A 17,470-nucleotide genomic window follows, 5' to 3' on the forward strand; every position below is an offset into this window, starting at 1 on the left:
CCCATGGCTTTTGTGGTGTGGGGCTCTGAGACAGCTGGGTGTCCTACCAGGGCTCTGAGGGCTAAAGGGGAAGTTCAGGGAAGCCTTATGCTACACTGCAGGCTGACACCTGCAGCAGTGGGCTTGAAGCTTTAGGGGAATTTTGCCCCAGTTTAAGATGGCCCCAGCTAGCAAGTCTGCTGATGAAGGGTCTGAGATTGGACCTTGCTTCTCCAGGTGCTGTGGGGAGAGACAGCCTTAACCATGTGGCCTGACTTCTAGAGTGTTCCTAGTTCCTCAGCCACTCTCAGGTCTGGGTCTTTCCTGACACAGAGAGGCAGCTGGGAGGCTGTGCTGAGTCAGACAGGTCTTAACGCTGCTGTGGGGCTGACTGGAGCCTACGGTTGGTTCCCTTCCTCCCAGAGCTAGCCTGGATGTTTCTCTACACCAGGGGAGGTGGTGGGCAGACCTACCAGGGACCACACAGGTCAGTCAGTGTGAGTGGTAAAGACCAGACCCTTTGGAAATAGCTTTCTGGAGGCCATGCACAGTCTATGTGCCTTCGTCCTCAGGAACGGCGTTCGTAATGGCTTGTATACAGACGTGGATGCATACTCAAAGCCACACAATCTAGACATGCGTGCACAGCCAGTGCTTGTCCCACCCCAATATATGTGTGACCTCCCAGCTGTGCACACACACATTGTCAGAGACATACATTGAGAGAGAAATGTGCACACACTACAAGACACACCCTTCGAGTGCTTGCATAAGACCCGTTCCCACCTCTACCATGTGTGTAATCCACCTTGCCCACGTGTCAGGTGCTGGAGCAGCTGGTTGACTCCAGCAGATGGCAATGCCAGGGGTCTCTGCAAGCCCACAGGCCAGCGCACACCAGGGGGCGTCCTCTAACCCCTGCCCTGAAGCTTCCGGTTACCTGCTTGGGGGAGTGTCTTCTTGCTTCTCTACCAGGGCTGTCACCCCCCCACTCTTAACCCCTCTCCTCCTTCTCCTCCTCTTCCTCCACTGGGCAGGAGGGTTAGATAGGCATCATCCAGCTTTCAAGCAGCCTAGACTGGAGCCTTTCCTTCTCATTCTGCACTAGCAGAGAGCCCGGTGTAGGCTCTGTTCTCCCTAGGGTTCCTGGAATGAGAGGAATGTGGGGTGGGGCAGAAGGGCTGTCTTTCCTTCCTCCTCTGCTCCCTGTGGGATAGGCTTGGTGGAGAGGAGAGCTTTGCCCTTTTTCTTCCCCTTTAACTGCCTGAGGATGCTCCTCTCTCCAGTCTGGTGTCTCCTGGGTAGCCGGCCGGCTAGATGCCACCATTGCCTGGTTAGCCCTACAGGGGACCTAGGGAGGCAGAGCAGGGAGCTGATGCCTGAGGAAGAGGGGAGTCTGAATGGGTGTGAACAGGAGGATGGGAGCTGGCACAGGCAGTGGGTGCAGCCGCCAGACACAGAACCAAGAAGGCCCATGCCAGCAGCCAGTCAGCTGGGCTTCCGGAAGCAACGGGAGCCCAGAGAGCCTGGGAAGAGACTTGTTTCTCTGGAGCTGCCGCCATCTCAGGGAGCTGCGACTTTATTATTATTATTATTTTTTTTACAACCCACCTCACAGTTTGCAGAAGAAGAGGACACTGTCTCAGAGGCTAGCTTAATGCAAAACAAATGCTCGCTCCCTGTAACTCTGCTTCTAACTGTCCCACTGGCTCAGGATGGTGTCAGAATGCCAAAGACAGCCTGGCCAGAGAGCTGGTACAGGCATGGCTAGCTAGCACCTGCCATCCAGCCACCTAGGACTGGGTTGTGAGGGTGCCAGATCCTCAGGGGGAGATCCTTGGCACGGTGTTAGTCTGTCAGACCCTCAAGGCTTTGTTCTCCGCTGCTCTTAAAGTCCAGGCTCCTAGGCACCCTGAGGTTGTATCATAACATCACTTCTGTGGACTGTCTTGGACACAGTGGCCAAGTGAGCCCATTGCACACATGACCTGTCTGTCTTTCCTCCTCTGCTCATGAGTTGGTTGTGTCTAGCCATGTAGACCCCATTTGTCTCCCAGGCACTGCAGATTGTTGCTACCCCTACAGGTCACATAGTAGCCTCAGTGGTCACTGAGATCTCCAGGCTTTCTGGTTTCATTCTCTTGCGGTGATTAAACAATCCAGCCCAAAACAGCCTTACTATTTAGCTAATTCAGTTCACACTTCCAGGCCATGTTCTGTCTTCAAGGAAAAGTCAAATTAGGAACTCAAGAAGGAAACTTGATGAAGAAACCATGGATAGATGCTGCTTGCTGGCTCATGTTTAGCTAGATTTTACACACACACACACACCCCAGGACCATGTGCCCAAGGAATGAGGCAGCCAGCCTGGGCCCTCCTGTATCAATTAATAATCAAGGCAGATCTTCACAGACACACCCACAGACAACCTGGCTTCTCACAGTTGACTCTAGACTGTGTCAGGCTGACGGATAAAGCTGACCAGGGTGTCCCAGGACTGCAGCCTCCGCAACCCCAAGTAAAGTTGAGGGGTCCATTCTCCACATGTGCTGCTGCTGATGGTCAGCCCTCTCTCCAAGGAGCCTGGCAAACTCAGTGACCCAATATCATCTTCTCAGAAAGGGATCTGAGAGCTATGTGAGGCCTGGCCCTCGGAGCAGCCATTCTCTGCTCTGTCTAGCAATTTCCCGAGCCCTCCTGCTGCTGGCAGCCCCTGAGCAGCCATGAACCAGGTGTGGCCCATGCATGGCCCCATGCAGGTCACTGGCCTTGGCATGGGGACAGAGCAGCCTCCCACGAATGTGCTTTCTGCGCTCATTGCCTGAGGTGTGTCTGTAGGCCCTCTGGCATGCTGGCTTCCAACATGGTTTTCTCAGCCAGCCAGACATTCAAGCCAGGCCTTCATGGTGTCCTGGGCAGAGCTGAGGTGGGCCTGGAGCTGAGACCAGAGCTACAGTCCAGTAGAACAGCTGGTGGGACCTGACATGCTCAGAACTGCCTGTCCCGGAGGCCGTTGTCCCCTCACACTTTCCAGACCTTTTCTGGGAAGATGTTCAGGCAGTGGGCTCCTCTTGTCCCGCAGAAGGATGACTGGATGGTCAATGGTATCATTCTGCAGACCTATTCAGTTTGGTCCTTGGGGCCGTGGGCTGAGACTGCGCTGTGCAGGGTAGACCGTGTTCTGTTCTTTAAGACCTGGGACCAGTGCAGTTGGTGTAAAGACCCGAGAGCCTGGTGTGTGGAGCCCCCACTCACCGTCAGGAGCCCTCTGGGTCTTTCCACTGTACCAGGCTCCCCAGGGTCCTTCCTAGTCTGGTAACTAGCACTCATAGACAGGGGACTTGGCCAAGAGGAAAGAGCTTCAGCTAGTTCCTGGCTGGACTTGGCCTGAGGCAGTGGCCCTGGCTGAGGGCCCAAGCTGAACTGGGATCCCAGGCAGCCACTGCACCAGCCCTGTCTGGGGTTGGCCCCTGGTCAGCAGGCAGAGTTTAGAAGGTGGCTGCCAGGTCTGCCCAGGGCTCTGTTTGCCTGGCAGACGGCCAGCACCGCAGTCCTCAAAGGTGTAGGTGACAATAGGAACACAGATCCCTGCTCCTGGGTTTTTTCAGGTTGCTTAGAGACTGGGTAGGCTGAGGAAAACCTCAAGGAGCCACCACAAGAGTCGCTGCCTTCCATGAGGCTGACCACATGGCAAGGCCTGCGGGGTCTCTTTTTTTCCCACCAGGACAAAGATGGTGGGGAGAACCCCACTCCTCCACAGGCAGAGTCAGGACCACGTGTGGTCTATGCTGGGCCTGCCTGGGCCACCCCAAACTGCTGCAGGGAATGAAGTCCCCTGGAGCAGTGTCCCAGGAAGTTGGCTGTGCCAAGGTCACCAGTGCCCAGAAGGGGGTCCCTTGAAACACTTAGGGCAGGGGATTTTTCACTGCTCGGAGAGATGTGGCACGTGGGTGAGCACACTGTGTTCCCCTCTTTACTTTCCAACATGATGGGGGAGGGAAGGCGTGGAAACCCGCAGGAGGGGGAGGGCTGTGACCCTGCCCCCACCCCTTTAATCTCACAGACTTCGCAGGCGGCAGCCCCTGCTTTAACGGGCTTGGTGGAAGCATCCGAGAACTCCCTAAGAGACCCCCATGTCAGAATATAGGCCAGTATGGGGTGACGCGGCCCCCATGCTGGAAGACCTTGGCACAGGTCGGGCAGCCTCTCACCGGAGCAGCCCCTGCCCTTTTTCAGCTAGGGTAGGGCGCTGGCCAGGCTGTTGTATTGTCCCCTCAGGCTTCCAATCAGAAGGACCCTCTTCTGAAACAGTATTGGAGCAAAGCGTCCACTGCAGTCCCTTTCAGGGTCAGAATAAATCTCCTAGGTTGGAACATGACCGCCTAGGGCACACTGGGTTCTGACTTGGGGCCTGGTTGTTCAGACACCCTGCTAGCTTTCCAGACCCAGTGGCTGGCTGTTGGGGGAGCTGTAGGATTTTAGCCAGTGAGTTTTCCTGCTGGTCCCCTTCCTTGCCAGGGGACAGTGGGGGAGCTGTTGCCTTGCCTCAGTTTCATGGATCCATGGGTCCTGCGGCCACCTTGTTCACTGTGATGTGAGAGAACTCCAGGTGCTCCATTCCCAGGCCGAGATCCTGGAGAAATTGGTTTTGCAGACCCAACTTTTGGACTCCATTGCTTCCCATGGGCGGTGCTTCCCTTAAAGGGTGCGGGGGTGGGGTGGGATAGGAGGAGTAGAAAGGCCTGGGAGACTCGGGCCAGCTAGGCGGGGCAGGCAGAAAGTCTGCAGCTGGAACAGCCACAAGCATGGCCCCCCACAGTCCCTGGAGCAGGGCAGGGAGGCCAACACTTCCCTTCCCAGCCTGGAGTCTCCTCCCCTGGCGTGGACACGCCTGTGGTCTGGACTGGGTCCCTTGGCAATCCCAACCATGTGGTCTTGTCCGGGAAGTCCCTGGCTCTTGGGGTACCTTCGGCATGTTCTTCGTGAGCCTACACAAAGCAGAGGACCTCTTTGAGCCCTGCCCCGGTCAGCACTCACATACCCTTTCTCTGGCCATGTCTAAGGTCTCCTCCACTGTGCACCCCACCCCCTCAGACCAGGAGCGGAAGAAACCACTTTCCAACCACTAGGCTGGAAGCTAGTGGAACTCAGTAGAGATGCCAGGGTCCCACAGGGGCAGTCCCCTCCCCTACTGACTGCTTCCCTCCTGAGTCACCCGGTGTTTGGGAAGTTCCCAGGGCCAAGCCAGGCGAGATGAGGCATCACCAATATACCAATTCCCCTGCCTCCTGGGCGGGAAGCTACGTCTGTGACTCACCTTGGGCTGGCCAGGCTCCGCCCTACTCTGCCCTGCCCTCCACCCGAGATGGCCATGGACTAGGGTCCTTGCCCAGGGACAGAAGTGGCAAGGTACCAGGGCAGCATCCTGGGGTAAAAGACCAGGACTGCAGCCCAGACCACCCACTGAACAGCCCCGTGTGCAGAGGCCTTCTGTGCACGTATGTGCTGTGTGGACAAGAGCCGGTAGCTATGACAACCAGGGAGACTTATTTGGCCTGGCCCTGACTGCTGGACTCTGGCAGAGATGGGGCATAGACCATGACAGCCACCAGTGAAGGATGCAGCTGGCTGGTGGGCAGGAGAAGAGGGTGAGCAGGCTGTGGAGGCTAGCCTAGGGTCAGGGGCAGCCCACCACCTGCTGCATTCCCAGGCCACTGAGGAAAAAACGCTGGCCCAGCCCAAGAAGCCAGGGACTCTGTCAGAGAAGTGACTGTCTTCTCAACGTCACCTCCATCAGAGCCTAGTCCCAAGTGACCCATGGAGGACTGGAAGAGATACTCTGTGTAGATCTGGACTCTCTGGACTCTTCCCTGACTAGTCCATCTTCCTCCAATCCAGTCTCCCCTTATTCATCTGGGACTGGGGCCCCTTGTCTAACCAGCCAAGGAATACTGGGAAAAGTGAAGGAACATTTCTCCCACGCTGCCCAAGACAGGGCAGGGACCTCCATCCCTGCAGCACTAGCTCGCAGCCTCTTGCTGGGGCCTTGCTGGTCCTAGGTACCTCTCCTGGACCCTGTCAGTGAGGCACAGGCAAAGCTGGCTGATACGTCCACTGGCATCAGAGACGCCTTCGGGTGCCAGTGCTGCGGCCGGAGAGCCACGCTAATGAGAAGGCCCACAGGGAGTCTGTCCACTGTTCTTCCTAAATGTGGTTTTGACGCCGCACTAAGCACCTAGTTGGTGGTAGCAATAATATTAACTGGTGGTGATATGGTTATTATGGCAGAGGCAATGTGTGTGTTTACGACAGTAGAGGAAACCATGATGGCGACAAGGTTGTTGGTTGTGGTGGTGGTGATATGCATGGCAGCGGCGGTGGGGGTACATCTGTTGTTATTGGTGGTGGTATGGTTGTTAGCGGTGATAGGAATGGTGGCATGGGAGTAGATAGTGATGGTGGTGATGGTAGTGATGTGGGTGGTGATGGTGACCTGGTTGTTGGTGGTGACCTGGGTGGTGGTGGTGATCTGGCTGGTGGTATTGATGTGGGTGGTAGCAGTGATCTAGTTAGTGGTGGTGGTAAGGACATGATGGTGGCCAAACTATGTGGATAGTGATTGTGGTGATATGGCTGGCTCTGATAGCGCTCGCTATATGAGGGGTGATGTGGTTGGTGGCAGTGGTGTGGGTTTTGATGGTGTTGATGAGGAATGATATGGATGGCGGTGACTGTAATGTGATATGGTAGTGGGTGGTGATGGTGTGTCAGTGGTGGTGGTGTGGGTGGTAGTGGTGCAGATGGTGGTTTTAAAGGAACAAGATTCTACTCCTAAGCCACTGGAGGCTCAAGAGGTTCAGGACAGTGGGTGTGATTGTCAAACACTTGGGTGGGCAGCTTTTCCTGCTGTGGCTTTCTTGGATATTTGAAGACAAAGGCTCCGTGGGAGCGAGAGTACCTGAGGGGCACCCTGGAGGAGGGCTTTGAGGGATGGCCTTGTGCTTCTAATGCTGTACCATGGAGCGTCCACATACTCACTCTGGGCCTGTGTCCACAGCCAGCAGCCGTCTGATGGGAAACCCCCCGGCCTCCTCTTTCATGGGCAGCTTCCTTGCCAGCAGCCTGGGCTCAGCAGCATCTGCACACCCCAGCGGCCCCACATCCTCTCCCTCTGAGCCAGCCTACCGAGGATCCCACCCTGCCACCTCTCAGATCTGGTTCTCCCACTCCCACGAAGGTAAGTCAGGGCCTGGGCTCCTGATGATCCCCCAGGGGTTCTAGGAGACCAGCTGGAGAAGCCCTGCTGGCAGGCCCTGTCAAGTGTGCTAGGGCAGGGGGAGGAGGGGGCTTCCTCCCTGCTGAGGAAGGCTCTCAGGGGAGGTGGTAATTGGTTGGAAATGGGATGGCCCCAGTAGGCACTGGTCCTGGCCAGATGTGTGCTCCAGATGTTGGGCAGGGAGGGCTCCAGGGAACTAAAGAAATGTGGAATGCAGCTGGGCCAGCCGGACCGGGCTGTGCCCTCCACCATGGGCTGCCCCCACCTCCCCAGACTCAGCATGGGTTCCAGATGTGTCAGCTGGGAAGGAGAGACAGGGAGAGGAGAGCTGTCAGCAGGCAGAGACTGCTGTTGCTCCCACCCCCCCACCCCCCACCCCCGCTCCGGTCCTGCCTATGATAAAGTTCCTCCTAGTTCACCAGCCTTGCACTTGGTGCACTCTGGCGCCTCGGAGGTACCTGTTGCCCTCAAACACCATGAAACAGAACGGTCTCTAGAGCCCCCCATGGGGACCTCCAGGCCTTGTCCAGATGTCTGAGGTCTGCTTTGCACTTTGGTCTTATATCTTGGAAAGGTGGTCCTGGACCCCCAACATCCCTGGCCTGGTCATTGCCCATGTTCCCTTGACTATGCATCCCCCTTGGTTCCGGAAGGGTTAACCCCCCCTCCCTGGCTGGCACGCGGGAGGTAATTGCAGTTGGCAGCGGGCACACGGAGCTCTCGCTCCTGGCACCAGACACTGCCGTAACTCAATGACTGCTGCGCTCAGGCGTCGTGTTTACAGAGCGCAGTGGACCCACACACGGCGCACAGCCCGCCCGTGTTCTAGGCTGAGAGATTAGCGCCCGGGCACTGCTGGAAGCCTGAGAAACCTCTCTTTGTGGAACAAGAAGGGGCTGTTTTCCAAACAGGACAGGTGACAAGTGAGGGACAGTTGTTAGAGTAATCTGGTCTTTGGGCTCTGCTCAGAGCACACATGTTGGGCAAGTGATAAGAAACAACTCTCTCCTGGGTGGAGGGTAGGACAGCCAGGTCTTGAGAGCCAAAGCAGCAGAGTGGGGTCTTCATCCTAGACCCACCTGTGATGCTTTCTACTTTACCTTCCCAGCAGAGTCCTGGGTGGAGACTGTGTTGGCAGAGCTGGGCCCTAGTAAGAGACTCCCTGGCCAGCTGTGGGTGGCCCCAGGCCCTGCAGGAAACACTCGCTCCCTAGTCTCCGACCAGCCTTTTGTGTCTGCTGGGCATCTCCCAGCTGGTCACAGCACCTGGCTCTTGGGATGTTTGCAGGAAGGGATGAGGGTGGCCAAGCAGGAGGAACAGGCAATGGAAGCTACTCAAGAAGAGCTGCATCCCCTGGATTGACCATAGACACACCGAGATACCTGGGCCATCCGACCTGATTCCCATCCTCGTAATCAACAGTGGCCCATCAGTGCCCAGGAGTGTTGGTCCACCTTGTACTCATTAGAGACACACATACCTGCTTCCTCATCATCTTACCCCAGGAGACACCACCAGCAAGAAGGGCAGTTTGTGGGTGGCACCACCTACCCTAGAGCCCAGTCCTGTTCCCTATTAGGCCACTCACTCCAGAGGGTGAGTGGAGGCCTGCTGGTGACACCCACAACCATTTACTTCCCCTTGTATCAACGGTTGTCTGGTAGAGTTGCTTATGGCCCACCCTCAACACAAACCTCAGACACCACAGGAGGCCCAGCCTCTGCAGGTCCTGTTTTCAAGGCCGAGCCCCAAGGATGCCCACTCTGCTGGTGAAAGCCAGTCTCCAGGCAGTGTGCCGTGGAGAGTTCTCTGCTCTGTCCTGTCACTTGCTCATGCTCTGTCCCCCATCCTGATTCGAGGCCTGGCTGTGTCACGAGGAGAGAGCTTTTGTCTCTGAGACCAGCTCCAAGGGCAGCAGGAGTCTCTTTGCCCACTGCTGGGCACCCACTGTGGCAGGTGTTAGACAAAGTTCCCAGCGTCAGGTAGGGGAGGACCAGCCCAGGTGCATGCAGTTCAAGAGGCAGGATGTTCAGGGCTCCACACAGCAGAGCTCAGGGCCCACTGCGGGCTGGAGACAGGTGTGTGGAGAAGCAGCCGTCCTGGAGTGGGAAGTGCATGCTTGCAACCTTCCGAGTCCCACGAGAGTAGCCCACGAGAGTGGCGGCAAGTCCACATCTGTCTGGAGTCATATAACAACGCATACTTTTCAGGCCTGAGCCTCAGGTTACCCCTTCACCATCAGCTCCTCCCCAACCTAGGGTGTCCCCCCCTCCCTGCAGGGGTTCCCCTGTCTTCTACGTCTGCAGCCCTACTCCCTGACAGGCCACATGGTGCAGCCTGCTCTGTGAGGTAGAGGCCAGGGCGGGCGGGGTAGGAGCGAGTGGCAGTCTGGCTGGCTGCCCTGGCAGCGTGCCTGGCTGCTAGTCTGACGGGGTGCCAGCTGGCTCCACGTGCTGGGGCCTGTTTCTCGGCCATGTGTGTACAGGAGGGCGGGGGGCAAAGCAGGCAGGGGGCACGCGACACGGCCAAAGAATGGGGGGCATCAGCATGGGGGCTTCCTGGGCAATAGGCCAGGAGGCCCAGCCTCATCCTTGTCCTCCTCCCTTAAACCACCCCTAGGATGGAGAGATGCAGGGACTTAGCCTAGCATGCTCACTGCTTCCTTCCTGCCTTGTTGTGTCTAGTGCAGGTAGGCCAGGCGGGCAGGGCTGACACGGACTGGCTAACGTCACGTGGGAGTTAGCCGTAGGTGCCCTCCTACTCTTGACAGGGACTCTCAGACAGCCAGAACACCCTCTCCTCACCATCTGTAAGGCAGCTGTCGAGCGGGGGCTAAGGCTTCCTGTGTGCCTGGAACAGCTGGGGGTTCAAGGGATGCACCCTAGTGTTGGAGGAGCCGCCCTGGAACATCTGGCCCAGAGCAGGACCTCCTTGTTGAGCCCCGTCCTTCTGGCCCCTTGGCTCACCCGAGATGATGAGTCTTGCCAGAAATGGACGGCAGGGCTTTGGGGTAGGGTGGATAGCAGAACTAGCCTGGGGCAGAGGTGAGTGGCCAGATGCCAACCTGGCCTGAGTGGACAGGGCTGGGGTGTGGTGCAGCACAGCTGGCCCTATTGTCAGTGAGCGCCCCCACCCCCTCAAACCCCCCCCCGCCTTCTTGGGACCACCCACAGGGCAATGAAAGAAGATGCTGTTGCTAGGGGGTTGGGGATGGATACAGGAGCTTGGAGCTGACTCAGCCCTACTAGTCGTGGTCTCTTATGCCACCTGGAGGGGGAGCCATGGGTACACGTGCCAGCACTGGCTGCCTGCCTAGCCAGCTTCTGTGAAGGCCACACCCACCCTGGTGGCCACTTCTCCATCCATGTCTGGCTGGATTCCAGTAAGACAGGAGCCACACACAGGAGCCACCACCAAGTGTACCCTGCTCCTCCAGACCCCACACGCTCCCTCGTTTCTCCAGCTGCCTCTGTCTTCCTCAATACCTTAGGAGGCTCCAAGACTGACCACAGGGGCAAGCAAGCAGGAACTGGAACATGTCCATCCAGGAGACAGGTCCTATCCAACATCCACCCTCATGGGTGGGCCAAAGGCTTCTGTAGCCCATCGGACTCCATCCTTTGGGACTGCCCCCTAGTGGCTGCGCCTGCCCTAACACTATTTCTTCAGACCCTGGATGCTATACTTGCTCCCTTTCTTTTTTTCTATTTTGTTTAGTTTTCTTGAAACAGACTTGCCGTGTAACTCTGGCTGGCCTAGAACTTGCTATGAAGACCAATCTGGTCTCTAGATTGCAATGATCCCTTGGTCTCTGCCTCCTCATTGTTGCTGTGGGAATGAGCCCTTATACCCTGCAATCTCCCCTTGTTTTACTTTTTTTAAGACTTATTTTTAAGTCTTAAAAGAATGGGATTCTCTATGTGGGTATATACCCATGTGAGTACAGGTGCCCATGGAGCCCAGAAGAGGGCATTGGGCCTCCTGGAGCTAGCTTACAGATAGTTGTGAGCCGTCAGATGCAGGTGCTGAGAACAGAACTTGAGTCCTCTGCAAGAGCAGCATGCACACTTAACCACTGAGCCGTCTCTGCACCTGTGGTCTCTATGAGTGAAATGCCCCCTTTCAGAACCCCGCTCCATCCACACCCTTATCCACAAGGAGGGGCTGGACAAGTTAGGACAATCTGGCCACCGTAAGATCTGGAGGACATCCTGGAGTGAACCCTGGGAATTAGGGAGTCCCACCGGTTCGACTACCGCCAGCCAGACTGCAGGAAGGAGCGACAAGGTCTCAGAGCTTCACACTCTGGTCGCCACAGCCTCAAGAGCTGCATTAACTTCAGGTTCCCGTGCTCAGAGGTGTTTCCTCATCTGTGAAGCACACTGGTTATCAGAGCTGCCTGGACAGAGCAAACCCTGGACTAGTGCTTCATAGTTAGCTCCTTCTCTCCACACCCGTCCTCAGATGTACACATTGCGGGCAGAGGCGTGGGCAGTGGCCATGGTCACCAGGCAAAGTTTTGAATCCTTGAGTCCAACCTGGGCAAAAACAGTTGCCAGCCAGACGCACCTGCTCACTGCCCATGAGTACAGTCCCGGCACAGTGGACCACCCAGGATTGCCACTGAAGCTGTGGGTGGCAAGACTGTTGTCCTAGATGCCAGCAGGTGTTGGGGCCACATCCAGGATACTCCTGTGCCATGGTTTGCCCACCATCAGTTGAGCTCCCCAGCCCCCTCGTCCTGCCTACTGTCCAGGCGTCTCCTGTGATGTGGAAGGCTGTCCCTCTGGATCCAGGGCAGCCTGCCCATGGGAGCCTGGCTCCTTGGGCATTTAGTTATTCCTCTCAGCGTGGGGATGTGGAGACTGCAGGGCCCTGTTCCCTGAGCAGTTGTGGGTCAGCACTCTGCAAGCCTTAGGGGGGAGATATACCCTGAAGAGTGCCTTTCTAATCTCCAGCCACTTGGGTGGCCAATCCTGGGAGCTGCACTTTGAAATCCTGGCCTGGATGACTAGGAGTCCGACCAAATAGGGTGAAGAGACCCTGAAGGGGGGGCACTTGGCCAGGAGATCTGGGGTTGTTGCTAGGTTACTCTCTTCAGTCCCTAAAGCAGAGATGGCAAGTGTCCTGTGAACTGGCAGCCACATCCTGTCTGCTCCCAGGGCAGACATTACTAGTCAATTAAGCGGCATGAGAATCTAGCTTTTGGGATTCTTAGCCCAGCACTTCTGGTCCGCCCGTGAATGAACTGCAGTGGAAATCACTGGCTGTATGTGAAAGGCAAGCATCTGGGAGAGGGCTAGCACCAAGTCACTGTGTCATCCTCCTGTGGCAGCATCTTAAGTGCCCCGAGATAGGGCACTTGAAGAGCAGGAACCATCCCTCACGCCCCAGGAAAGCAGAGGTTTGTAGCCCACCTAAGGGCCTTCTAGGTACCTACCTGTTCCTTCTGGGTGGGCAGAGAGAGCCCCTAGCTTATGGCTTCCTTACCCAGGTGCCCATTTACCTGCCTTCCCTGCTGCCTTTGTCTTTTAAATGCTGTTTCTAGGTGGCCTTGCTACCAGCCATCTTTTCTTTTTCTGCCTATTGAGCAGGAATCCTCACGTTCACCATCACCAGGCCTTTGGTAGCTGTGGCAGCAGTAGGGCAGAATGAAGCATCCCAAACCTACCCAGGGCTGCTTCCCCAAGTCTGCCAGGAGTTCCAAGGCAGCAGGTGGCCTCTGATTCCTCATGTGATCACTGGAGCAATCGCAGACACTGTAGGGAAAGGGAGGTCCTGGGGTCTGGGCTTCCCAGCAGGGGAATAGCCTAAGCAGACCCGGTAGTCAGAAGGATGAGTTATAAGGCTCTCTCAGCCTCGAAGTCCTCTCCCTGCTGCCCAGGCCACCCCACCAGGATCCTCCCTAGACCCTCCCAGCCCAGGCTTGGTCTTCTTGGTCCTTTCAAGATGCTGAATCTCCCTGCCTTGTCTTCCAGTCTCAGAGCAGCTGCTCTAACTCCAAAGTCAGTTTCTATTTTCCTCTTCAGTTCGGGGAGTAGTCTTGGGGGAAAAGAAAGAAAGGGGCCTTTCTGTTGCTGGGCTCAGAGGACCCCCCTCTCCTCACTGTGTTCCCCAGGGCTCCTTGTTTCTCTTAGTCCTGTTCTTCTTTCTCAGGCAGTTCCCCATCTGAGGCCTGGGACAGGAAGAACCTCCATGCATTGAAATGGCCTGTAGATTTCAGCCCCACTGCCTTGGAGTGGCAGCCACCAGCCGTCCTCTGCACCCAAAGCACCCTTATTCAGTTAGCCAAGTGTCCACTGCCTCCAGAGAGCAGGGAGAGGCCCGGGCCTCATCAGGGGGTGCAAGGGGGGTGTCTGTGCCTGGAAACATTGTCTGGGAAGGAGGAATTTACAGACTTCTGTTTACAAAAAAAAAAAAAAAACGAGGCCCGTAAAACATTTAACAGCAGCCAATTAGGGGGACAGCTGCAGTGCTTTACCTCCCCCACCCCAGGCCCCAACCCCCTGCCCAGCTGCTCCCACCCAGGCCTCTTGGCTTTTGTCAAGTCTTCCAGGAGCTGAGTTTAATCTGGCTAACATCTGCTGCAGATGTGTCCACACACACCAGGCCAACGGGATAGCTCCTTCAGCCTCAGCTTGCTCTTCAGCAAGAGGGGAACAGGCCTGGAGTGGGCACTGTCCCCAAGTCCTCCCGTGTGGTCCGAGGGTGTGCTCCCATCTGGGTAACGGCACCACACCAGGCAGGCAGGTTTCTGTGTCACAGAAATCTCTGAGTCTTCACATGGCCCCTGCCTTGTGACACAGACAGAAAGATCTCTTCCCTGTACGGTGTCAAAGCCACTGGAGTAGGGACTGCCATTAGTCAGGGGTCCGAACCATGGCAGTGGGATCTGAGGGTTCTAGGTGGTCTCTGCTCCGGACTTGTGTGTGCATGCTGTGAACTGTTTACCAGCTCTAAGTGTTCCCTGAGCCGGGGATGAACCAGAGCTGCCTGGTGCCACGCCACAGGCTCCTCTGCTGCAGTGTCCGGGCAGACCAGCTTTTGGAAACAAGGAACAGACAGGCATTCTGTGGTAAAAGAATGAGGGAAACAGAGTGACGCTGTCCTGAGTGAAGCTGGACTGTGAGACCGTCCATGACCCCACTGTGACTCTGAGAGAGTCCTGGTGCCTGTGGCTCTAGTGCCCTTTATCAAATAACAGCACTTCTCGCCCTGGGTTCCTCCCTGGGGACTGTGACAGCCTCCTCTCCACTGCTTATCCATAGTCGAGGACACTAAAGAATTCCCTTGTCCTAGTCCAGCGCTGCCTGAGAAGTGAGACTGTTGGGAAACTCCTGGGACAGCAGTGGTGTCCCCAGAGAGAAGCTCTTCTAGAGTCTCCATGGGGACACACAGTACCGCATACATGCGGAGCCCAACTCCCGCCCAGTCCAGCTGCTTCTCTTCTAGTCTGTCTGTAGTATGGGGAAATGCCGGACGTGCCGGCAGAGCATCTCTGAGTACTCCCCCTCCATCTCTGCCCAATGCTCACAGCAGGCCTCAGAGTGCTCCAACCCCCCTGCCCCCCACACCCTGCTTAGCCTTTAGAGTCATATTGAATTGACCTTGGCGTTGAGGACATGCGGTCCCTTGTAAGAATACCTTCAGTGTGACCAGTCTCCTTAAAGATCCCTCACCCCATTGAGCAGAGAGAGCCAGCTGCCTGAGCCTGTGCACTAGGTTGAAGGAGACTTAAGTCCCTCCCCATATCTTAGCAGCTGTCTTGGTGACAGCAGTGGGTAGGTAAGTCAGAAGCTACGGATGGGTTTGATGGAGGTCCAGGCCCTATCCTCATGTCAGGCTTGGTGGAAAGGACCAGCTAGGAAGCCATAATCCTAGAGGCAGTGACACCTCTCCTCTGGTCCTCTAGTTCCGAGCCTCCCAAGGGGAACTTGCTCAGAGCTGCAGCTTTTTTTCCTGTTTAACTGTATTTTAGATGGACTGGTTTTACTTTATGTGTGTGAGTATTTTGCTTGCGTGTATGTCTGTGCCACATGTGTGCCTGGTACTCACTGAGATCAGAAGTTGTTGGGTTCCCCGGAAATGGAGTTAATGGAGTTAATGGGTGGTTGTGAGCCGCTCTGTGGGAATTGAACCCAGGTCCTCTTTGAGAACAGACGGTGTTCTCTTTTTTGTTTTTGTTTTTTGTTTTCCAAAACAGGGTAGCCCTGGCTACCTTGGAACCTTCTCAGACCAGGCTGATCTTGTACTGAGAGATCAGCCTGTCTCTGCATTCGTGCTGGGACCAAAGGTGTGTGCCACCAGTGCTGTGGCTTTTGTGCCCCTCCCCCAGGGCTTGCTGCCAGGTTTGTCATCTTTCTAGCAAGCCAGGATCTCCTGGGGCAGGGGAAAGGGGACATTGTTCCAGGGGGGCAAGAGACACTATAGACCCAAGGTCAACAAGGTATGATTGGCTCTAGGCTGTGGTTAGCATTCCTGAGCCCTTCAGAAGGCTCAGCCCTTCAGAACCTTGGCTGCCTCCGAGGGACACACCCTAGCCTGAGAGGGGCTACTATTTAAAGTTGCCAGGTAGCAGTTGGTGCTCAGGCCTTGTTCACAACGTGCCATGCCTAGGACCTTGTAAACACAAGCAGATGCTGCCCTTCCATAGAGTGCTCAGTTGAGGGGAGAGACTTGTGGCTTCTTGTGAGTGGGAACAGCCACATCCTAGCTTCACCTAGCTAGAGTGTGAGTCACCCAGACCAGCTGTGATACAGCCCGACTCTAGCATCCCATCTGCTTTCTAGATGCCTGTGGAGGCTGCAGGCTGGAAGCCCCGTCTGGTTGGCCTCTCTCTGAGCTGAGAACTCACGGAGAGCCCATACTGCACCCTTCCTTTCAGGCCTCCTCTCTGAGCTCCTTTGTTGCCTGACCTGGGAGCTTCTGCCACACGGAGCGAGCGAGCGCTGCTGGGAGGGAATCAGAGGCAGCCTCCCCCTCTCCAGCCCCTAGCCCGTCAGCAATTCAATTTGTGCTGCACCGGAGGGATGGTATTAGTCGAGTCAGAGTTAATATGATGTATTGATGGGTTGATTTCCCACCGGTGGACTGTGAGCGGCTCTGCGGGGTGTTGCTCCCAGGCTGCCTGCATGCTTCTTGCCTCCTTGGGGTCAGGATGGTAAGGGCCGAGGAGCTAAGAAACTGTCTCTACAACCAGTGCTTTGCTTCCCTAGCTCCTGCGTACCCCAGATTTTCGGGGAGTCTGGCATCTACCTTCCTACCCGTGAGCCACTTGGATCACCATGGAAACAGCAATGTTCTCTATGGGCAACATCGTTTCTATGGAACCCAAAAAGGCAAGTGCTGTGGGGCTTGGTGTAGGGTGCAGGCATCCTGAGGGTGAGCTTAAGGGATGCCAGTAAAGGCAGCAGGCTAGGTGAATCCTCCTCCCCAGGGTAGGTGGGACCCAGAGGAGGACGTCCGCCAGGTGCTGGGTGCAGGTGAAGAAGGTGCAGGTGCAAGTGCCGGGTGCAGGTGCAAGTGCCGGGTGCAGGTGCACTGCTCACTCCGAAACAGCCACACTGACCCTGGTTCTAGACTGCCAGGAGACCCTGCCCCTGCCCCAGACCTATCCCCTGAGACAGTTCCTGATGGAGGTATTGCAAGAACGAGTGATTCAGCTCTGAGCTGGGAATCTGCAAGAGACCTGACTAGAGGAGGCTGGGGGAAAGAGCAGAGATGTCAGGCTCTGTCACGAGATGGAGGTGTTTTGTTTTTGAGGGTCTGCTCACATGAGGGGATGTTGTCCTGTGGTGTGGCTAGAGGCCAGGACTGGGTTAGGAACCATGTTTCAGTTTCAGGTAACCCCGTGGCAAGATAAGACAGGAATCCAGACAGAGTCCCATAAGGCCAGAATTAGTGATGTCAGGGAGCATATACCAGGGCGGAAGTATGTATTCCTAATAACTCTCATTTCCAGTCCAGGCTGTGCGGTGGTGGATCACCAGTTTGGAGAGGTAAACCCAGCTTAGAAATGGAGGCTTAGGGGCCTTCCTGGGGTACTGGACAGAGGTAATCCCCACATAACAGGTGAAGAGCAGGTGAGGCTGGTTTCAATAAATCCCTAGGGACCCCAGCTGGGGTCGAAGACAGTGCTCTCTCCTTACCAGGAGCCATTAGGAACTGAGATATGGGCAGAGTACAGAGTGCCTTTGGGTGGCTCTTCCAGACCAG

The 17,470-nt window shown here is 56.1% G+C and overlaps 1 protein-coding gene across 2 annotated transcripts in view; it reads left to right on the forward strand.

The window, feature by feature from the left end:
- Bahcc1 (BAH domain and coiled-coil containing 1) overlaps positions 1-17,470 on the forward strand; it is a 59,199-nt gene that overhangs the window by 18,069 nt on the left and 23,660 nt on the right. For both annotated transcript variants that reach the window (XM_031350853.1, XM_031350854.1), the window contains exons 3-4: positions 7,037-7,216; positions 16,471-16,593. In XM_031350853.1, the coding sequence (XP_031206713.1) occupies positions 7,037-7,216; positions 16,471-16,593 (303 nt within the window). The remainder of the gene's footprint in view (positions 1-7,036; positions 7,217-16,470; positions 16,594-17,470) is intronic.

This window comes from Mastomys coucha, unplaced genomic scaffold (genome assembly GCF_008632895.1).
Source record: "Mastomys coucha isolate ucsf_1 unplaced genomic scaffold, UCSF_Mcou_1 pScaffold5, whole genome shotgun sequence".
Lineage (NCBI taxonomy): Eukaryota > Metazoa > Chordata > Mammalia > Rodentia > Muridae > Mastomys > Mastomys coucha.